This window comes from Lacerta agilis, chromosome 17, assembly GCF_009819535.1.
Source record: "Lacerta agilis isolate rLacAgi1 chromosome 17, rLacAgi1.pri, whole genome shotgun sequence".
Taxonomy (NCBI): Eukaryota; Metazoa; Chordata; class Lepidosauria; order Squamata; family Lacertidae; genus Lacerta; species Lacerta agilis.
This window is the reverse complement of record NC_046328.1, coordinates 11,224,480-11,248,542: the sequence shown is the minus strand read 5'-3', so window position 1 is coordinate 11,248,542 and position 24,063 is coordinate 11,224,480. Positions and strand designations below refer to the sequence as shown.

Sequence of the window (24,063 nt, the reverse complement as noted above, 5' to 3'; positions counted from 1 at the left end):
TGTAAGCGAACACTTGCAGTTTGAAGAGCTACAAGTCAGACACAAGCTGATCCCTACAGTAAGAACTAGGCCTTGCCACCCGGATAAAGTAAACAGCAATGCTTGGAACAACCTCTTTGCCTAGTCAGCTGGAGCGAGTGCGAATCACAGCCAGGTTTTTTAAATGTTGCTACTTGATCGACCTTTAAAGTTGTGAATTGCTCAGAGGCTATGGTTAACTGGGCTGTATATGAATGTGCCAACCAAAACAACTAATCTCCCCATAAGCATGGCATAGTAAGAGCCGTTTGACAGAGGAACAGACTCCCACAAAAAGTGGCAGATTCTCCTTCCTTGGAGGTTTTTAAGCAGAGGTTTGATGGACATCTGTCGTGTATGATCAAGCTGAGATTCCTGCATCGCAGGGGGTTGGACTAGATGACTCTTGGGGTCCCTTCCGACTCTACAATTCTATGATTTTATATCAGGTAAAATGCAAGCCTACAATAGTTCTCCCTGACATCCAGTGCATCTAGTCATGTAAGTGAACACCTACAGTTTGAAGAGCTACAAGTCAGACACAAGTTGATCCCTACAGTAAGAACTAGGCCTTGCCACCCGGAAAAGTAAACAGTAATGCTTGGAACAACCTCTTTGCCTAGTCTGCTGGAGCGAGTGCGAATCATAGGCAGGTAATCAAGCCAAGAGCCTAATTTCAGTTGGTAGATTTTAGGTAACAGAAGAAAGGTACATGGGCAGGTGAGTGAAGATGTGGTAACACTGGTGGATTTGGGGACAAGGCCCCTCACAGAGACACCTTTCAGAGAAAGAATGTAATCGTGCAAGAAGGTACCAAAATTCTTTCACAGCTGATACGTTTTAAGCCACTACAGGAAGAGAAAAGCCCTTGTGGAGACTTGCATATAGGCCTGTTTTGCACACACAAGTCAAACCATGGTTTAGTGTGAAGACAGGAAAGAGATTACAGATGCTTCACCCCCATCCTTGTTCTGCTGCTACATTCAGGGAAGCTTACGTCAGGCTTACCTGGCTTTTCTGTTACTGAAACTCAGGCTTGCAGTTTAGTTTTCTGCAGACACACCACAATCTATAAAACCTAGAACAAACCGAGAGCCCACACTAAACCATGGTTTGGCATGGAGTGCTATAGAAGCAAGCACACAGACTGATTGCAACATAAGCTATTGCGGACAGAGCACAAAACACTGGATTCTTACATTTTATTTCATAGCTGGGAACTCTATCAATTTGTGGATCTATGCAGATGGCAGGCCGCCAACTGCAATTCTATTATTTCTGCTGTACACCAGAGGAAGCTGGCAAAGACCAGGTGAAACTACCCAGCTCAGAATTGTCTAGTCAGGGGAAGCACCGTAGCTCTGTGGCAGAACATCTGCTTTGCATGCAGAAGGTCACCAAGTTCAATCCCCAGCATATCCAGGTAGAAGTGTTGACGGCAACCTGCCTGAAATCCTGGACAGCCCCTGCCAGTTCCTATGTTCTAATCCTCTCATCCCTGATCTGGTGTCCTCCAAATGGCTTGGACTACAACTCCCTTCACCATTGTCACGGACTGGTTGGACGCAGAGGAATGGTGGGAGGAACCAGCTGGGGAACTGCCAAGGGAAGAAGCCCAGAGGGATCGGTGGTGGAATGACGATGAGTGGTTACAGGGAGAAGCCTGGGAATAGGAGGTGTCGGAAGTTGAAGAGGTAACACGGTTTAGTGAGCTGGGAGAGTCTGCAGCAGAGAGAAGTCAAGAATCAGAAGCAGGAGAGGAGGCCAAGAGGCAGAGATGAGTCTGGCTGATGAAGCGACATGGGTGTCTCCCCCTTCTGCTGCGACAATCTACTATTCCTCCTGGTCTCCCAGAGCCAGAAGAGGCATGAAAAGGGAGGAGGTTAGCTTCATGAGGCGCCGTCTCAGATTGCTTGGGGAAAGCCCTGTAGAGCAGAGGACTTAGGCAGCTGTGGGGAGTCTCAGCAACTGCTTCATGGGGGCAAGACCTGCTGGAGATGAGTTGCTGTGCTCCTATGCTGGCCCTGTTTTTGTCAATAAACTGTTAACTTACTCGGGGTGATTTACTGCTGCTTGCTCCTGCCAGCCATGGACCACCTGCTATCCTGGATGAGACTGGGCATTGGGAGCCCAGCCACAAAACTTTAGCTGGAACTCTAGTCTGATTGGCAGGTCTTCAGTTTCTTCAAGAAGCCTTTCCCACCATGAGGCACCTCGTCTTTTTTGAGCAGAGATGCCGGGGACTGACCTGGAGACCTTCTGCAGGCAAACCAATTTCTCCCTTTACACCTACGCAATTTATTTTCGTTCCTACAGTAGATAGGACTGTGTCAACCACAGCAAACTATGGCAAGTTCTTAAAGAAATGGGAGTGCCTGATCACCTCATCTGTCTCCTGAGAAATCTCTATGTGGGACAAGAAGCTACAGTTAGAACTGGTTCAAAATTGGGAAAGGAGTATGACAAGGGTGTATATTGTCTCCTTGCTTATTTAACTTATATGAAGAATTCATCGTGCAAAAGGCTGGACTGGATGAATCCCAAGCCAGAATTAAGATTCCTGGAAGAAATATCAACAACCTCAGATATGCAGATGACACAACTTTGATGGCAGAAAGTGAGGAGGAATTAAAGAACCTCTTAATGAGGGTGAAAGAGGAGAGCGCAAAATATGGTCTGCAGCTCAACATTAAAAAAAACTAAGATCATGGCCACTGGTCCCATCACCTCCTGGCAAATAGAAGGGAAAGAAATGGAGACAGTGAGAGATTTTACTTTCTTGGGCTCCATAATCACTGCAGATGGTGACAGCAGTCACGAAATTCAAAGACGCCTGCTTCTTGGGAGAAAAGCGATGACAAACCTAGACAGCATCTTAAAAAGCAGAGACGTCACCTTGCCGACAAAGATCCGTATAGTTAAAGCTATGGTTTTCCCAGTAGTGATGTATGGAAGTGAGAGCTGGACCATAAAGAAGGCTGATCGCCGAAGAATTGATGCTTTTGAATTATGGTGCTGGAGGAGACTCTTGAGAGTCCCATGGACTGCAAGAAGATCAAACCTATCCATTCTGAAGGAAATCAGCCCTGAGTGCTCATTGGAAGGACAGATCCTGAAGCTGAGGCTCCAATACTTTGGCCACCTCATGAGAAGACCCTCATGTTAGGAAAGATTGAGGACACAAGGAGAAGGGACGACAGAGGACGAGATGGTTGGACAGTGTTCTCGAAGCTACTAACATGAGTCTGACCGAACTGCAGGAGGCAGTGGAAGACAGGAGTGCCTGGCGTGCTCTGGTCCATGGGGTCACAAAGAGTCGGACACGACTAAACGACTAAACAACAACGGTAGATAGAAAAAATAGCCACATATCTCAGTGGTAGAGCAAGCATTCTGCAGGCGAACAATCCCAGCTTCAGTCTCTGGAATCGCCAGGGAAGGCTTGGGAAATGTCAGAGAGCTACTGCTGGTCGGGGTTAACAATTGGGTGGTCCGATCATCTAACTCAAAAGGAGGCAGCTTCTTAGTAGAGGAAGGGCTGTAGCTCAGTGTCAGGGCATGTAGAAGGTTGCCCTTCGTTGCATGGCAGATAGCACAATTTCTGCTAGGGAAACTGTTGCATTGGGTTCCTCTGCAACGCAATATTAAATCTCACCCTTGTGCTAGCAGACAGAGATGATTGGATGCAACCCTCCATATATATGGAACATTGTTGGGAACTGAGAGGTGTTTGCAATCACTCTTGCATGCCTATCTGTTCCCATGTGCTTTCCTTCCCCGACATCTCCTGTGCTGCTTTAAAAAACAAACAAACCCACGAGTGAGAACAAAAGGAAGAGGAGCTGCCAGAGGTATTTCAAAACGCCATTTCTTTTTACCTACTGCCCACATCACAGTGTCAAATTCGTCCGACTTTTCTTTGCCAGAATCGAGGTATTTCCATGTCACGCGCAGCCGGCCGTTCTCCGCCTTCTTCACCTTCGTTGGGCTACATTTCTTCAGGAATCTCGTCCCATGGCCTTCCATGTGATCTGCTACAAGAGTAGCCATTTGCTACAAAGGTGATGAGAAAAAAGAAGAAGCAAACTGCATTTATTTTTTAATTTTTAGATATCATTTACTTACTACAGGGCATGTGGCCTGAAGGACGTTGCCAGAAGGCAATGTGGTCCTCAGTCTGAAAAAGGGGTTTCCATTCCTGTGGCATATGATAAGTAACTACCACCTCACAACAGAAATTAACAGTGCTATTGGCTGCAAGTGGGAATGGCTAAATCTATCAGTTTTGGTTTCTTTCAGTTTCTCATTTCCCCAATCTTAAGTTTAGTTATCAGTTTGCTTTTTCTAAAGCCCTTATGAAAATTCATCAGCATATTATTATTATTATTATTATTATTATTATTATTATTAAAATTTGTATACCACCCTTAATCGGTTCACAAAATAAAAATACGAAAGAAGAACACAAAATACACATTAAAAACAAGAACAAAAATAATAACAAACCAATAACCCCCTTCCCACATGCATATTTTAAAGGACATAGAATGTCAATCAGCCAAAGGCCTGGTCAAAAAGAAACATTTTCAGCTAGGGCCTAAAGATATATAACAAAGACACCAGGTGAGTCTTCCTGGGGGAAAGCATTCCACAAATGCGATTCCAGTGCAATTTTCTCCCAATATACGTTTTTGCAAAGCGATTTCTCCCGATGTAGTGCATTTTTGCACGTTACTTTCATAAACGTATGCATATCTATGTACAAATTACCCCAGTATAATGCACACATTGCTTGGCTGGGGAACTGCATTGCAAAATTCAGAGAAGTGCGAATTTCAAAAGTTGGAAGCGTTTCGATTCGCGAATTGTTTTGGAGTGTGCAAATCTGGAAGCTTCACTTTTAAATAGGAAGTGAATTGAGTTTGTCCCCACAACCCAAGCCTGCAGTGTAGAGGAGGGATTAGCAGAAAGCTGATTCCCAGTGCCCAAACTGTGCCTGGGCACCCAAAAGAACCAGGTTGTTTGAACCCCGTACTTCAGTGGTGGCCAAACTCGGCCCTCCAGCTGTTTTGGGACTACAATTCCCACCATCCCTGGCCACTGGTCCTGTTAGCTAGGGATGATGGGAGTTGTAGTCCAAAAACAGCTGGAGGGCCAAGTTTGGCCACCACTGCTGTACTTCATACCTAGCCCCAATAACACAAAGGGTTTCACCCCCTCCCCACGGCACCTGTCAGACGCCTCGTCAATATAGGGGACTCGTTAAGGTATCCTGGAGGGCTCGTTTTACAGATGGAAAAGATGCCTTTGCAGAAGACATCTCCAAATGTTTGAACCAATGCCATGCTGCTGTCAGGCTCTAAACGCTCCTGCTGACAACTTTGTTCGGAAAAGATGCCACAGCTGTTGATGGCAATAAGTCAAAACCGTCAAAGGATGAGTCTGGTAGTCGTGTAAAGGAAAGATCACAAAACGCCCGCACAGGAGAATTTAAGTGCTGGTGTTCGGTTCGGGGCTTTTTAAAAACAAACAAATAAATAATACATTTTACACTCATGCTCTCAGTTGCAACTGGCAAAAAGGGTGTGTGTGTGTGCAAGATGTTTGTTCTCTTCTGAAACTTGACACCCCTCTGTTTCCCTGTCAGCCTGTGCCAACTTGAGCCCCAGCGCCTATTTCGTCTCAGCGGGGACATGACACCTCACCTCAATCTGAAACGCAGCCTGGTCCCAACAGCCCTACCTTTTTTTCCTTTCCAATGAGAGATCTAATCCCGATCAATTAATAATGGGGAGGCATGAGTCAACTCAACACTGCTTCCCTAAAGCAGAAAAGACCGAACGGATCCAGAATTAGAGCACCGAGCTTTTTACAGTGGGCTGGGCGAGACCAGATTTCCAGCACCGCAGTGTTATCACCAGCTAAACGTCACAATATAGGGATGCATTGAAATGTTGGAAAGGAAAGCCATTGGCCCTTGACCCTGTGAGGCGGCAGGGTGAAACCGCCACAGCTCCCTCCACCGCCAGCACTCGGCAGCAGGAGGCCGCCGGAGGAGGGTAAGGCATAAGCAAGTCTCACCTGCAATATAGCTCTGGGCACCATCACTCTCTGGCCCTCAAACCAGTCCTGGGTGATGTATTGTCATACTGCCCAGACCTAGTGGGAAAAACTGTGGACCGTGGGTTACATGTGGCCCACTGCCCAACTTTTGTGGTCCTTGAAGATGGGGTGTCACAGAGGGAGAAGGGGGTGGGGAGAGAGAGAGAAAAAGATGGATGGGGTTGCACAGAAAGGGAAGGATGGGATGGGAAATGTGAAGGGGAAGAGCTATACAATTCTGAAATGTTGTAAACCAGGTGTCCCCAAACTAAGGCCTGGGTGCTGGGTGCGGCCCAATCGCCTTCTAAATGCGGCCCGGGAATCAGCGTGTTTTTACATGAGCAGAATGTGTCCTTTATTTAAAATGCATCTCTGGGTTATTTGTGGGGCATAGGAATTTGTTCATATTTCCCCCCAAAAAAATATAGTCCGGCCCCCCACAAGGTCTGAGGGACGGTGGACCGGCCCCCTGCTTAAAACGTTTGCCGACCCTTGTTGTAAACTCTGCCCAGTTTAGATTTTGGCTCTGCTGCTTGCAACCCTGCATTGATTTTATCCCATGGGTCAATGGCCCTTCATAGAAAAATAGAGGTTCATCGCCCTTGTTTTCAGGCAAAAAGTCTCAGGTCTAATGTCTGGAATAACCAGTTTCTTTATAAAAAAAAAAGCTCCTGCGGCTATGTTTTATCTCCACCATCGGAAATAGCACGCCTCTGAATGCCAGTTGGTGAGAATCACAACTGGGGAGTGCATTCTTGTGTTCAGGTCCTTCTTGCAGGCTCTCTGTGGACATCTGGTTGGCCACTGTGAGAACAGGATGGTGGACTAGGTGGGCTTTGGTTTCACCCAGCAAGGTTCACCTAATGCTCTTAAGAGCTCGGGGCGGGGGGGATCGGCTGGGGGCCCTTGGAGAAAGATTACTGCCTAAAGATGGTGATCTGTCCGGAGCATAGCTGTCAACCTTCCCTTTTTTGCAGTGGGAAATAGCGCTGGAATAAGGGAATTTCCTGGAAAAAGGGGAAAGTTGACAGCTATGGTCCGGAGTGACAGCACTGGGCTTGATGACCGTGAATAGGGACATGGGTGGAGCTGTGGTCTAAACGACTGAGCCTCTTGGGCTTGCGATCAGAAGGTTGGCGGTTCGAATCCCCACGATCTATCTATCATCTCCCACCTTCCAGACATTGCCTGCAGTTCCTCACTCCTTCAAAACTGCTATACACATGCAGCGGGTGGTGCTGTGGTCTAAAACGCTGACCTCTTGGGCTTGCCGATCAGAAGGTCAGCGGTTTGAATCCCTGTGACCGGGGTGAGCTGCCGTTGCTCTGTCCCAGGTCCTGCCAACCTAACAGTTTGAAAGCACAACAGTGCAAGTAGATAAATAGGTACCACTGTGGGGGGGGGGGGAGGTAAACGGCATTTCCATGCACTCTGGTTTCTGTCACGGTGTCCCGTTGCGCCAGAAGCGGTTTAGTCCTGCTGGCCACATGACCTGGAAAGCTGTCTGTGGACAAACGCTGGCTCCCTCGGCCTGAAAGAGAGATGAATGCCACAACCCCACAATCACCTTTGACTGGACTTAACTGTCCAGGGGTCCTTGACCTTTTTTACCTTTACCCGATGAACCATGAGCAGGAGTCCTCTTCTGATATCTGACAGCCAAGCCCCACACCGTGTAGACTCAGGGAGAAAGCAGCGAAGGAGCTTGGAAACCACCTGCCAGTGAAACCTAGAAGCCAGAGTCGGGCCGCCCGAAAAACAGCAAACAACTACCTGGTCAAATCCTCGGAGTGGGGATGCTCCTCATCATAACTGTCGCGTTCAGTCCGAGGCCAGTGAGAAAGCCAGCACATTCGAGGGAAACATCTGGAGGGTTGCGGCTCAAGGAAAACAGCTTGAGTATTTTGAGAGGGCAAATGGACAAGAACTGCAACAGCAAGACGTAAGGCAGCCATGTTTTGTCTTTTGGTCCCGCCCAGCGCAGTGCCTCTCAAGCACCTATCATCCTGCTGGTTGTTGGGTGTCTGAGAACCACAGGGCAGGGCAAAGCACAAAGCACAAGGCTGGCGAAGCTTCTTTCTGTGGAGGAGAGCTCGCTGTGGTATATGTACTCATAATAATAATAATACCTTGCCCACCTGGCTGGGTATCCCCAGGCACTCTGGGCGGCTTCCAACACATACAGGTGAAACTCGAAAAATTAGAATTTGGCTTCCGGTTTGGTGCCGGATAATGGCGGAGCGGAGCTGAGTCAGTTCCAGTCCCCGGGGGGTTTTAGGGGTCTCCTTGTCTGCGCCAAGGGCCCCTTAAAGCCACGGGAAGAGCGTCCCGTGGACCGCGGCCCTCGTGGGGTCCCAGACGTGCCGTCTCTGCTCTGATTGACCCTCGTAAGGGGGGAAAATCAAGCGAGCGGAGCTACCGACACGGGACTGGAGAGGCGGATGCACCCCCCCCCCGGGAGATCAAAGCAGCAATTCTGCCAGACCTGAGCACCAAGCTTTTCTGCTAACTTCAAAGAAAAAAGAAGAACCCCGGCTGTTGTAAGTGTGGACTAATTGGATTTACATTTGAATAATTGACAACCGGGAGGGATGTTTAAAAGGAAGCCCGTCCCTCTCCTTTGTTGTGCAGAGGAGGTAATTAAGCTCCAAGCGGCTGCAGCTGCATTACTAGACACAATGTTGCTACGAAGCACTTTGACAGAGAAGATGGATTAAATCCAATTTGAGGATTGAAGATTTTGGAAATATCTCTTCTGTGGCTTTTGGAATTAATTTTGGCACCCTGTCTCAGGAAAATGGCGCTGGAAAACTAATACGCAGGATGGAAATTACTGACATTTGACCACCCTTTGTTTTCTCCAACCATGCTTGCTTTCGCTTTAAACTGATTCTAGATCCGGGTATTACCCAGGACAAAGAACAATCCTTCTGCAATTGGAGTTTGTGAATCGGAAAATGGACTGGTTAGGTCGTAATTTCAAAGAAATTTGTTGTGGAGCAGGAGAGACCAGCCAGATCTGGGAAAATTTTGATAATTTGGAAGCAGACTTCTTCAGGGAATTGGGGGAGGTGCTGGAGAAATGGGACGAATTGATTCAGCAACCCCAGGTAAATGGACGGCCCTGGTGTAGTGAGAAACATAGGGCTGATGTTTTGACTGGAGCTACGAGATTCAGTCTCTGGAGTGGGAGTCCAGAGATGAAGCTGAGAAGATTTTTTGAAGACACAAGTGGAAGGAAACCAAAATTGCGAAATGTGAGTTGCGGGGAGAGGAGAGCTGGTGCCTCTTGAGGCGCCCAAGGAGGAGATTTATAAATTTTTAAGATGATACTGAACCAGGACAACAGAGGGAAATGTAAAGATGAATGGTGGGGGGGCATGGGAGAGAGCAGAAAAATGGTGAGAAGGGGAATAGGGTGAAAATGATAAAATTGGAATTAGGATGGATTTATGGTACCCTGAGATAGTGTGTTAAGATTTTAGGATTTTGATGTTAAGTTTTAAGATTTTGATGTTACGATTTTGGGAATTTTGATTAGTGAAGAGATATGTAACTGATTAATAGCAGCCAGCTTAAGTGAAAAGATATAAGATTGATTTAAGAATTATTTCATGATACTATAAGATGTTAAGTTTTTATGATATTATAAAAGGTTGGATAATGAATTGTAATGTTAAAAATGGATGTTACCAAAGTATATTAGTATTGAAGGCAGAGGAGGGAAAGCGGGGAGGTCCCTTTAGAAGATCAGAAACTAGATTTTGTTAAGTAGTAAGAGAAAGATTGGTGTTCCAGTTTAGGTATGTATTGGTTTTGGTTTTTTTTAATTGTTTTTTTTGTTGATTGTATTTATGTAATGTGTTTTTTATTGTGTTAATGTTGGTGTTTATGTTATGTTATGTGTTTCTCTTGTTTATTGGAAAATAATAAAAATCTTATAAAAAAAAAAAAAAAAAGAAACTCGAAAATTAGAATTTCATGGAAAAGTTCCAGTTACAGGTAGGTAGCCATGTTGGTCTGCCATAGTCAAAAAAATAAAAATAAAAATAAAAAAAATCCTTCCAGTAGCACCTTAGAGACCAACTAAGTTTGTTCTTGGTATGAGCTTTCGTGTGCATGCACACTTCTTCAGATACACTGAAACGGAAGTCACCACCAGACCCTTATATATAGTGAGAGAGTGGGGAGGGGTATTACTCAGAAGGGTGGTGGGAATGGGGGATTGGCTGATAGGTGTGGGAAATCGTTTGACGACTGTTAACGACTGCAATTGGTCTTACAGGAAAAAGCAAGGGGTGATATGGCTAAAGATAGCTTTGTCATGTATAATGAGATAAGAATCCAATCTCTTTGTTCAGACCAGGTCTCTCCATGGTTTTAAGTTTGGCGATTAGTTGCAATTCAGCAACTTCTCTTTCCAGTCTATTTTTGAAAAGAATAATTATGGAAACCATGGAGGGGTGGAGGGAAGTCCAGGGATTCAGAGAATCCTATGCGTATGACTTATTTGTGAAGTTACAGGTAGGTAGCCATGTTGGTCTGCCATAGTCAAAACAAAATAAAAAAAATTCCTTCCAGTAGCACCTTAGAGACCAACTAAGTTTGTTCTTGGTATGAACTTTCATGTGCATGCACACTTCTTCAGATACACTGGAACAGAAGTCACCAGACCCTTATATACAGTGAGAGAGTGCGGAGGGGTATTACTCAGAAGGGTGGTGGGGATGGGTGATTTCATAAAATCTTTTCATGGAAAAGTTTGTTTATGTAAGCAATTGTCTTCATTAGCTACTGGAGTTTATATATGAGATAGACTCATGACATGCAGAGCGAAATATGTCAAGCCTTTATTTGTTACAATTGTGATGATTACGGCATACAGCAGATGAGAACCCCAAAGTTGAGAGATTGTTAATTTGGGGTTCTCATCTGCTGTATGCCGTAATCATCACAATTGTAACAAATAAAGGCTTGACATATCTCGCTCTGCATGTCATGAGTCTATCTCATATATTAGTTTCACCTTTTAAGTTGAATTACTGAAAGAAATGAACCTTTTCACGATATTCTAATTTTTCGAGTTTCACCTGTATAAAAACATAATAAAACATCAAACATTAAAAACTTCCCTAAACAGGGCTGCCTTCAGATGTCTTCTAGAAGTCAGATAGTTGTTTATTTCCTTGACATCTGAAGGGCAGGAGCCACTACCGAAAAGGCCCTCTGCCTGGTTCCCTGTAACCTCACTTCTTGCAGTGAGGGAACCACCAGAAGACCCTCAGAGCTGGACCTCAGTGTCCGGGCTGAACGATGGCGGTGGAGATGCTCCTTCAGGTATACTGGGCTGAGGCCATTTAGGGCTTTAAAAGTCAGCACCAACACTTTGAATTGTGCTTGAAAACATATTGGAAGCCAGTGTAGATCCTTTAGGACGAGGGTTATATGGTCCCAGTGGCTACTCCCAGTCACCAGTCTCAGTTGCACAGTTAACCCATCGGGGTTGAACTCACCACCCAACAGCCAAGGGGAACTGGGGCTATGAAAGTAATGAACCTTAAGTTTCAAGGTCCCTAATCCTGGAGGAGCCCCAGAAGCAACTTTAGCCCACATGGCTTTAAAATGCTGGGTCTAGTAGACCCGATTTGTTGTCTATAGTTCAACAACCCCAAAGTTAGAGGGTCAGTAGCACAGATATTGTAAAGGTACGGTGATTTGTCATGGAACAAACTCAATGAATAAGATAAAAGTGGTTAACCAGACTATGGTTGCTGGCTGCTAAGGGGCCCCCGTGACAATTAAACCATGGATTTAAACACTTGAGACTATTGAACCTTCACAGGAAATGCAAATCTGTCACGTGATGTAATAAATCATTACAGCATTTATTTACAAAAGATACAGCTGGCTCCGACAACCAACCTGTTCAATGCGAAGCAGGGGAAGAAAAGAGAAGTGGAATGAGATGGGGCATATTGCTGTAACCAAAACAAATTATTTTCCGGAGCACAGTGTGGCACAATTACAGGTAAATTGCACAGAAAGACGCGGTCCTCGACATGTGTCAGGTTTCACAGGCGGGCAGCGATAGAGAAAAAAACAGCTTTTCAAAAACAAAACATACACAGAGCTTAACAACTGGAGTGCGCGTTTTGAAAAGTTAAAACAGCTAGACATTACATGACGCTCCCAAAGTACCTCCAGTGATCGAAAAACGTTTAGGCTGCGAACCCCAAAAAGCACTTTGTGGGAAGTAAGCTGCATCGAACACGGTGGGACTAGCTTCTGAGTAAATATGCACAGAATTGCACGGCCAAGCTGCAATCCTAAGCACGCCTACAGCCCCTTCATACTGGCGAAGATTTTGGTTGTTGTTGTAGTTGTATTTTGGAATAGGCCATCAACAGCACTGACGTTCTAAGTGAGAAAGTGATTCAGACAAGATTTCTCAGCAACGTGGGTTGAAAAGAAATCCTGGAAAGCAAATGCACACGTGAGCACACGTGAGCACTGCCTTCTCTGTGAGACAAGGGTTAAGATCCACCTCTACCTTAACCCTTGTTAAGATATCACTCGATCAGGGCCAGATTAAGGTATGACGAGGCCCTAAACTACCGAAGGTAATGGGGCCCTTTATATGTCCAGCTGTCCTTTGTCAACAACAAATTGCCACTGTTTTTTGTGTTGAATATATCCTATATGGTCAATTTATGGACCTAATAGGTATCTAAAGCCATTTGCACATAAGAAAATATGTATTTTATCAAAGTAATTGTTGAACTGAAATATAATTAAGAAGAAATATTATATATTATATATAGTATTATACAGTCATACCTCGTGTTGCGTTTGTTGCGGGTTGCGAATGGCGTGGGTTACGAACGCGCCGAACCAGGAAGTACCGGAACGGATTACTTCCGGGTTCGCAGGGTCGCGCATGCGCAGACGTGTCAAATGATGTCACGCGCATGCACAGATGCGCCGGATCACAACCCGTGTGCACACAGAAGCGGCGCTGCAGGTTGCGGACTGCTTAGGATGCGATCCTGTTCGCATCTAGAGGTACCACTTTAGTAGCAAGTGGGGTAATAGGGAACTGTACTAGTAAATAATAATATAGGCCTAAATTATACTCCGGCCCCCACAAGGTCTGAGGGACAGTGGACTGGCCCCCTGCTGAAAAAGTTTGCTGACCCCTGCATTAGACAATCATGTCTGCAACATTACAGACGCTGAATTGGGATGCAAGGGCCAATGAACTTAATGGGACTTGGTCAAAGGACAGAGATACAGTGGTACCTCGGGTTAAGAACTTAATTCATTCTGGAGGTCCGTTCTTAACCTGAAAATGTTCTTAACCTGAAGCACCACTTTAGCTAATGGGGCCTCCCCGCTGCCGCTTTCTGCTCTTATCCTGAAGCAAAGTTCTTAACCTGAAGCGTTATTTCTGGGTTAGCGGAACCCGAGGCACCAATGTATAGAGCTACACTGTTCAACTGTGTAAGATTTGCACAGGGAGGACAGAGCAATTCTGGGCAGGAGCGGATTGGCAGATGTTCTCCAACACATTCCAAGCCATGTCAGTTTGGACTGGCCAGGGCAGAAAGTAGGGTGGGGGGGCAGTTTTTTGTTCCTTTTTAATATGTGTGTGCACAATGTGATACCAGGCACATTTGGTCTCTTACAATGGTCTGACCCGGTGTAATGAAGCTTCCTATCTTTCTTCTACAGTGGTACCTCGCTAGACGAATGCCTCGCTAGACGAAAAACTCGCTAGACGAAAGGCATTCGCTAGCGAAAGGCTGACTCGCAAGATGAATTTTCCTATGGGCTTGCCTCGCAAGACGAATCCCCCCCCCCCGTCAAACCGCTCTTCCCCCGTTGGTGCTTCGCAAGACGAAATTTTCGCTATACGACAGCACTCGCAGAACGAATTAATTTCGTCTTGCGAGGCACCACTGCACGTTCCTTCTTAACCAATTCATCCAACTGGCCAATCAGACGGGTTGCTGCTATACCCAAATCCTTTCTGCCTCCTCGATCGAAGTGGAAATAAAACAGTTTGCCAGCCAGGTTTCCCCACATTTCTTAACAGGAAAAAAATCCAAAGCCTTTCACTACAAAACCATTTTAGAAAAATAAATAAATGATGGAGGGGAAAGAAGACAGTGGTTTTGGTTGTGATGTGGGAGGGGCTCCTTATGAAAAACCGAGCTGTTTGTGAAAAGGCAGGAAAGAGGAAAACTCAAAAAAAGGAGGAGGGGGAAATTAATGGGGATAATCTGTGGGCAGATTGCAACTCGGGAGAGAGGTAGAGATGGAAAGAATGTGCAAATATTGTACATTAAGACAGCAACTCCTCAGCAAGGCAAACTAACGTGTGGGTGGCCCTCCACATTGGCCCTTTCAAAAGGATAAGGCAATGCTAGAGCAGATAATAGCCATGTCAGAGCTAATCCCCAAGAGGTACTAATAATATAATTCCACCTCAAGAGAAAAGCAGGCTCTTCAAATAATGCCGTGGGTGCCCCGCCGAGAGTCACCCACCCTCCGCCCCGCCACGAGGGGTGGAGTGACAGGAATGCGCCTAGAGATATTATCTTACGGCTCCCGCACAGACAGGGCGGGTTTGCAACTGTCCGGCTCTCGTAAACCACGATTCGGCTTCTGAGAATAGACGGGGCTCAGGAGGATCAGACCTGAGATTTGGCTTCCACAATGGAGACAGACAAGAGCGTGACACTTTGCGGATGTTCAGGCGCTCTTAAAATGGTATTCCTGGGGGGGGGTGGGTGGGGGGCTAACAGATGAGCAAGGAAAGTGGGACCCTGCGAGCCCTTGTGGTTGTAAAGGTCCAGGAAGGGTGGGAAGAGAAACACCCACCATCTGTGATTCATTGAGCGGAAGTTCTCACTGCCCTTCTTACATCTGAACGCATAGCTAAATCCAATCTCATTGGACACCTAATGGGACATATGGATTTGCCTACGTTAATTTGTATTCTTAAATCGGGATTGACAGAATGCTTTTACTGTTAACATCTGCTGCTGATGTTTCTTCCCCCGTTATAAGAGCGTATCTTCCTATATACATAAAAACGCAAGGCTGTCGTCACGCTTCAGTTTGCCTGACTGCCAACAGGCAAGCAGGGGTGGGTCTGTGAGTGTAAAAGGAAGGGGGTTGGTTAGCTGTGCAGGAAGGGCGGTTGGCAAAGGGACAGATGGTGCTGGCGAGTGGAGGGCGGCAGTCAACGAATCAAAATGAAGAAGCGTGACGCTTTTTCTGCTCTCTTGCAAGTCACCAACTTAAAACATTACTTAGTGTTAAGGGTGTGCCCATTTGCACGTGGGAAACGGGGCAGATTTTTATCCATGTAAGGAGAGCCTGCTGGATCAGGCCAATGGCCCACTAGTCCAGCATCCTGTTCTCATAGCATCCAAGCAGATGCAAGCAGGATTTGAGCACAAGAGTCCTTTCCACCCCCTGCAGTATTCAGACGCACTGCTGCCTCCAACTGTAGAGGCAGAGCATAGCCTTTGTCACATAATCTTTAGGCGCCAGGCAGAAACATTCCTCTTCTCCCAGGCCATTAAACCATTAAACCATCAATAGACTTTTAAACTGTGTTGGGGGCGTTACTGCCGTTTTTGTTTGTTATTATGATATGCATTTTTATGTTTTCGTATTGCAAATTGCCCTGTGATCTTGGGATAAAGGATGGTGTAGAACTTAATAATATAATAATAATAATAATAATAATAATAATAATAATAATAAATAATAATAGCAGCAGTAGTAGTAGTACTTTTTCCCTCGTGAATTTGTCTACAGTAATCCTTTTTTTAAAGCCGTCCCAGTGGGTGGGCATCACTGCCTCCTGTGGGAATGATTCCGCATTAAACTATGCGCTTGTGAGGTAGTCGTTCCTTTTCCCTACCCTGAATCCTCCAACGGCTCCACAAGTTCTAGCGTTAGGAGTGAGGGAGGCGAACTTTTTTCTCTGTCCACTTTCTGAGCGCCACGCGCAAAATTCTGTCTTGCTGCCTGTTACTCACTTTTTCTCTAAGCTAGAAAGTCCCAAATGCTGCAACCTTTCCTCACAGGTCATTTTTTTTTTGGGCTGCCCTTTTCTGAACCTCTTCCAACTCTGCAATATCCCTTTTGAGGCGAGGTGGCCAGAACTGTACGCTGGACTCCAAATCCAGTTGCACTACGGATCTGAACCATGGCCTTGTGAGGCCGGTACAGTCGTACCTCGGGTGACGTACGCTCCGGGTTGCTTTCTTTTCGGTTACGAACTCCGCTAACCTGGAAGCGCAACCCGACGTGTGCAATTTGCGCATGCGCAGAGCATTTTTTCGCTGTTTTTTTCCGGTCTGTGCATGCGCAGACGAATTTGTTCGGGTTACGTCCTTTTCGGGTTACGCACTGTAACCCGGAAACAGATTAAGTACGTAACGCGGGTACCACTGTAGTTGTATTTTCAGCGCCTTTTTCTAGAATCATAGTTGAAAGGGACCACAAGAGTTATCTAGTTCAACTCCCTGAAGTGAGAGGAGAGAGAGACTTTTTGCAGGCAATGCCTTTCCCACCTGCCTTGCCTTTCGTCCAGCCCCAGAAACCTTTCCCAGTCCATGACTTTTGAGAACAGCAGAAGCAGCTGGGAAGAAAGGAGTTCAGCGATACTTTTTTTTTTTTTTTAAAGAGCTGTGTCTCCTTGTTTCTCAGTTTGATCCTTTTGCAAGGTTTTGTACGTTTTGCGGCATTTTATGCACTGCGATTTGCTGCCATTTTATTGATTATAGATTATAGTTATCTTTATTGTAACTGACGAGTGTAAACTGTTTAAATTATTATTTTGCTGGTGTTTAATTTTATTGTTTACTAGGGATTTCTAATGGATGATTGAATATTGCTTCATTTGATAGAAGTTGTTTATTTTAAAGTTCTTGTGACATTTTCATATATAGGACCTGATTGTTAGTATTAAAGTTTGATTTTTATTATTTGTGTGTGTGTTGGAAGCCGCCCAGAGTGGCTGCGGCAACCCAGCCAGATGGTGGGATGATATAATAATAATAATAATAATAATAATTATTATTATATTATTATTATACAAATAATAATAAATGCAGGAAACTTTTTGCCCAATGGGGGCTTGAACCCACAACTTTGGGATTAAGATTCTCATGCTCTACCAGCTCTCCTTCAAGATGGAACTCAGGATGCTAAATTAATTTACTTATTAAATGACGAGGAACCGAATAGAACCCATATGGCCGCTAGGTTTTTGACTATGTGCTATTTACAAAGAAGAGGAATGGTTCTCTTCCCATTTGACTAATGTGCTATTTCTCTTCCCATTTATGACAATGCAGAAAATAATTAAGACCTATTATTGGGGCGATAAAATAGGTGATAAATTAATTTTAACAGATTTTTATTTAATAAAAAACTAGTTCAGTTGGACTACTCAGATCTCAGTGTGACTTAGATGGAAGGGTATAAATGGGTGTTTTAAAATTGGTTTTGTACTGTATTGTTTAAATTTGTTAAATTGTTTTACTCTGTGTGTATTATGATGAATGTGTTTTGCGATGTGATATGGGCCATATGGCCGAAATAAACCTACATACCTACCTACCTACCAGCTCTCCTGCAGGATCTAAGCTACTTGTTTGTTTTATTACTCTGCATTATACAATGTTGTTTTAAATGTTGTAAACTGCCTTGAACCCCAACTTGGGGGAAAGGCAGTATATAAATATATTAAATAACAAAAGAAAACAACTTGGAAGGCAGCAGCTTGGCAGAGGCTCCCCTGTGCTGCCGACTGTATAGCTCATATATAGTTTTTTATATATATAACAGAGGTTAAAACAGAGGCGAGCACATAGATGCAAAGCGAAGAAAAGCTGGGAGGTTGTTATTGTTTTCAATGTCAAGGCATTAAACTGAATCATGGGAACATTTCTACGGCAATTCGTTTGACAGAAACAAATTGTTGCCGATGCTCTCCTCTCCGTCTGCCGTAACACAGTCTGATAAAGTACAGAAATGCTACTGTAGGCCTCAAGGCTTATTTTGACTAAAGCTTAGGAATGCAACGTATAAACACAGGACTCCCGCATTACACTGTTACAACTTGCACTGGACAAAAGCCACATTTACAGAGAAACATCTCACAGGGATAAATCTCGTGTTTAGCTTTTTTTTGGCTTCTTCTTTTTTAAAAAACACACACGCATACACACACACACACTCACAATTTCCTCGCATAAATCACGCTCCCAAAATCCAAGAGGTGACTGATATACTGCAAGCGACTGCGGATTCAGTTTATCTCGCTTTCAGCACTATCAAAAGGCCGCCGTTCCGTTTACCTGGCGAGGATGAATGGAACCATGCAAAAAATGGCATCCAATTACGTTCGACTTTAAGCAGACCCATCGAAATCAATGGATCTCTGCTAACCCATGTCCCTTCTTTTCAATTTGTTCCCCCCACCCGTGAAAATTTACATGCTCAGATTGTAAAAACGGCAACCCCCCAAAAAACCTAAAGGGGTTTACTATAAAGGATAAAATTATCAAGAAAACAGTTAAAAACAACTAATTTTTAAAAAAAATCAAAATCAGCGATCAACAACGAAACAGATTAAAACACACATCAGTATTCTACATATCCCTGGGAGGCTTGTTTGAAATGTGTTGTTTGTGTTTTTCAGACACCAAAAAGAGTACAGCGAAGGCACCTGCCTGACATCAAGAGGCAGAGAGTTCCAAAGTCAAGGTGCTGCCACCCTGAAAGGTACGTAGTTTTCTTACAAATATGGAACAGGTTATTAGCATGGCACTTGTAGCAGTGCCAATTCCACAGATCGATGCGGTCAAGTTGGGATATACGGGTTAAGACAATCTCGCGAGTAAATTAATCCCAAGTCATTCAGGGCTTTGCATACTTTTTTTTTTGCATACTTGCATACTTTGCACAGGTCTCTGAGCACAGCAGGGCTGTTGTTGGAATTAAGTAAGGAGAAAGAGAACCATGTTTACCAGCTTGAGCTCATGGGAGGAAAAGGCAGACTAAAAATGGAACAGATAAAGAATAAGGCCTGATCAGCTGCTGGTGAAATCTACTCAATCCAACCAACTGGATAGCTCAGTTGGTTAGAGCATGGTAATGATCATGCCAAGGTTGCAAGTTTGATCCCCGCCTGTTCCTGCACTGCACAGGGTTGAACTAGATGAGGCACCCCCAAACTCGGCCTTCCAGCTATTTTGGGACTACAATTCCCATCATCCCTGACCACTGGACCTGTTAGCTAGGGATGATGGGAGTTGTAATCCCAAAACAGCTGCAGCACAGAGTTTTGGGGGTGTCTGAACTGGATGGTCCTCAGCGTTCCTTTCCAACTCTATGATTTTATGATAATGATCAGTGCTTTTTTTCCCTTTCCCAAAAAGATGTTTAGGGGTACTCTCATTTTGACTCAAGAAAATCACTATTTTATAGTTCAAATCGGGGAAAATAAAGACAGCAAATGGATAAAAGTGCCAGTCGTACCTTGGAAGCTGAACGGAATCTGTTCCAGAAGTCCGTTCGACTTCCAAAACGTTTGGAAACCAAAGCGCGGCTTACGATTGGCTGCAGGAAGCTCCTGCAGCCAATCGGAAGCTCCGGAAGCCCCGCCGGACGTTCGGCTTCCAAAAGAACGTTCGAAAACCGGAACACCCACTTCTGTACACGACCTGTACAGAAGATTCACAAAATGTTTAGGGGCCCTCCCAGAAAAAAAGCAGTGATAACGATAATTCCTTCCACCACCACCACCACCCCCGCGCTTCGAACTTCAGCGGTTTTCAAGCCCTTTGAACTCGCCAGGTTATCAACATTAGCAACAAAGCAAATTGTATTCTTCCCCTCCTCCTCCTCTGCCGCCAACTCCGATGGAAGACACAACAGATGTATGGAGAAGAGACTCCAGGATTATATAACCAAAACACAGTAGGTGATCAAGTCTGCATCTTAAAGCACTTGCTGCCCTCTTGTGGCAAGCGACCAGCAAAAGAGAAATCAACAAAACAGGGAATGTATGGCTTGCTTAAGAAATTTGTCGCCATTACTTCTGCTTACTGCACACCATCAACACTGATTGAAATCTACAGTGGGGCTTTACAATTTAGAAGTCACCCTGAAAATACCGCTCCTCCGGTCAAATTAGCTGTTTCCGATTTTGGGCTACCGTCATAACAGAAAAGGAAACCGATAAAACTCAGATAAAGCATCTTTACTGGAGCTTCTTCTAAAACCCTTCAATCCACTGTCTACCACATATGGTCCATCACAAGTCCACTTCATATGGCAAAACGGACCTAGCCTCCCACCCTCCCAAAATTTGGCAGTGAAATACCCATCACAGAGCCAGATATCACCCATGAACCAATCTAAAAGAATTCTCTTTAAGCCTTGCTGATGAGGAAGGAAATGGGAATTTTCTCCCACACTTTTTCTGACCTGGTTTTTCTGAATCTATCCCCTTACAAATACCCTGTTCCCATGCTTGCCGTAGACAAACAAGTGCCCCAGCAGATTCAGCCAGCAAAATGTTATACAGTGGACCCTCCGGATACGAATTAAATTTGTTCTGGGGGTCCGTCTGCAACCCGAAAAGTCCATAGGCAGAGGCGTCGCTTCTGCGCATGTGCATGGCACACAGAACGCTTCTGCGCATGCGCGTGGGGCGAAACCCGGAAGTGTATTGCCGTGTTCGTAACCCAAAAGTTATGTATCCAGGGCGGTATGTAACTAGAGGGTCCACTGTACAGTGATACCTTGGTTCTCAAATGGCCAATTGGAAGCAGTGCCTTGGTTTTCGAACGGTTTCGAACCGGACTCCCAGAATGAATTAAGTTCAAGAACTGAGGTACCACTGTACGTTCCTTCTTGACCCTGGGATATTCAAGGCAGGAACACTGCAAACGTCCCATGCTCTGGGGAAGAAATGTGGGAGGCCTCGATCTGCGACACTTACGTTTTCCCAGGAGACTTTTTCAGCCAAAAGAGATCGTCACTCGTAATCCCATACTCCCGTGCTCCGGCGATCTAAGAGAAAGAACAAAACAAAAAAAAGATGCAACCATCATAAGCAGACAAGAGCAGGCCTGCTGGATCAGGCCAAAGGCCCATCTAGCCCAATGCCCTGCTCTTACAGTGGCCAACCAAATGCCTATAGGAAGCTCCTGAGCAGCTCCTGGGTGTTTTCCACCTCCCATTCCCAGAAACTGGTGCCTAGAGGCACACTGCCATAATTTGCCCCTGCCTACCACCAGCCCTGAGTGCACACTGGAAGGACAGATCCTGAAGTTGAGGCTCCAGTACTTTGGCCACCTCATGAGAAGAGAAGACTCCCTGGAAAAGACCCTGGTGTTGGGAAAGATGGAGGGCACAAGGAGAAGGGGACGACAGAGGATGAGATGGTTGGACAGTGTTCTCGAAGCGACTAGCATGAGTTTGGCCAAACTGTGGGAGGCAGTGGAGGATAGGGTGCCTGGTGTGCTCTGGTCCATGGTCACGAAGAGTCGGACACGACTGAACGACTGAACAACAACAACCACCAGAATGTGGCCCTCACAAGTTTGCTCAGAAGACAACGGGCCCTTGGGCCGAGAGTGTAGTGTTTACCACCACTGCCGTAGCATGCCTAGGTATAGGTGTGATCGCTTTCTCCCCCCTCCTCGTTGCAAATCTCCCGCTCCCTTCACTGTGGTTTGACAGCTGTACTGCCGCTAACCACGGTTGACACCAACACCAACCAGGGTTAGTTAATACAAAAAAATAAAAAATAAAACACTTACGTTTGTGGGATATTTAGGCCTTCCCCCTGTGGCAAGGACTATGTTTTCTGCTGTGAGCAATGTCTGAGGATAAAAATGAAAATAAATCAGGAAGAGAGTTTAATGGAAAGAGCTGCCATCAAGCCCAAGCATGTGTACACTATTCAAAAGGATCCTTTACTGTATGGCCTCGGTCCAGTATATCTGAAGGAGCGTCTCCACCCCCATCATTCTACCCGGACACTGAGGTCCAGCTCCGAGGGCCTTCTGGCGGTTCCCTCACTGCGAGAAGCCAAGTTACAGGGAACCAGGCAGAGGGCCTTCTCGGTAGTGGCACCCGCCCTGTGGAATGCCCTCCCACCAGATGTCAAAGAGAACAACTACTACCAGACTTTTAGAAGACATCTGAAAGCAGCCCTGTTTAGGGAAGCTTTTAATGTTTGATGGATTATTGTATTTTAATATTTTGTTGGAAGCCGCCCAGAGTGGCTGGGGAAGCTCAGCCAGATGGGCGGGGGTATTAATAATAATAATAATAATAATAATAATAATAATAAGCAAAACTATTAAAACTACATTTTATTGCATTTTATTTTATTTAAAAACAAAGGCAATATAACCAAGCAACTTACCTCTTTGCCTCCTTTCATCAGCCCACGAATTGTATGTGGATCCACAAAACTGCCTTTCAAGTTTAAGTATTTCACTTTCCTATTATAATGAAAAAAAGAAAACAGTAGCCTCAATGCTACTCTATTTGCAGCACGATCCTCAACCTGATCCAGCCGATTCCTGGGTAGATCCGAATTGCCTTGATCTGGGATTCAGTTGGATCTGTTGCATGTCCTTACCTAATTATGTCTATTAGTAGTAACACCATGGATGATACTTATGAAGTAAAAACAGTTTGACCGCGTGAGAAAGAAGAATTGCATTTACTTATCCTGCAGCTGTACCCTGTGGCCCCAGTTCAAGGATTTGACGTAGTTTTGAACAGCTTTTGACATTGCAGACCTGGGAAGAAAGAAGAATAGGAATGTTATATTTGCTTTAAAACAAAACAGGCCACAAAGAATCACAGAATACTAGAGCTGGAACATGAGGATCATCTAGCCCAGGAATGCAGGAATCTTTCACCCAACGTGGGGCTCGAACCCACGACCCTGAGATTAAGAGTTTCAGGCTCTGCCCACTGAGCTATCCCTTGTTTTAAGAGAATAATGAGAGAAAAGGCGCATCTGCTAGATATTTTGGAGAAGACGTTTGTCTGTCTGTTCTCTATGTGTCAGGGCATCTCTTAAGCAAATCATAAGCAAATTTTGGTTTTTGCCCTATGTTTGGATGCCATTTTGAATGAAGGTGGTGGGCAAAGCCTTCCAAAGCTGCACTGCTTTTGATTTCAAAATGGCACTGATTTTCGTTTGTTTCTTAGGATTTCCAAGCAACGCCAGGTATGAGGCTGCAGTTTCCCATAACCGCATGCGGAAAAGGCAGGGTGGAGGCCACAGTATGTTGCAAAAGCGCCACTCACAGTCATGGTCACGTTACATGACGCCGCGCATGCAGCAAGAACCATACCACAATCACCTCCTGGACCACCCAGCAGAGTGTCCAGCTGACCCAGGAATATATGCTGCTTATTTATTTTTTCTTTGAATAGATTCATCTACCGCTTAATTGATTTTTAAAAACAACAACAACCATGCACTTTACATAAAACAACATAAAATATTCATTTAAAAACTCTCATAAAATTAATACATTAAACAAATTGGCATACAAATTTATCAAAGTACAAATAAAACCAGCAGTTTTAAAAACAAATACACATAATGAACCTACTTGTTAAAATTGCATGTCATAATTGAATGGCTGGGTAGCCTTGCCTAAACAGAAAAGCTTTTCAGCCAGTGCCGAAAAATCATTCCACCAAGACACTTTCCTTAATATCAATGGGCAGGGAGTTTCAGAGAGCAGGTGCTTGCAAGTGTGCACTAATATCACATGGCCCTTGCACAAGGGCCAGTTTCCATGTTTCCGGATGAGGTTACATTATACTTTTGGTCCATCTCGGCTAGCATCATGTTACTTAATGTATTTTAATATT

At 44.9% G+C, this 24,063-nt stretch overlaps 1 protein-coding gene across 1 annotated transcript in view; it reads right to left on the bottom strand.

Annotated features, from left to right (window-relative positions):
- TXNRD2 (thioredoxin reductase 2) overlaps nt 1-24,063 on the bottom strand; it is a 63,972-nt gene that overhangs the window by 29,002 nt on the left and 10,907 nt on the right. The window contains 8 exon segments of the mRNA XM_033174349.1: nt 3,897-4,071; nt 7,894-7,914; nt 7,916-7,986; nt 12,023-12,042; nt 21,155-21,225; nt 21,978-22,040; nt 22,589-22,667; nt 22,896-22,970. Coding sequence (XP_033030240.1) covers nt 3,897-4,071; nt 7,894-7,914; nt 7,916-7,986; nt 12,023-12,042; nt 21,155-21,225; nt 21,978-22,040; nt 22,589-22,667; nt 22,896-22,970 — 575 coding nt within the window.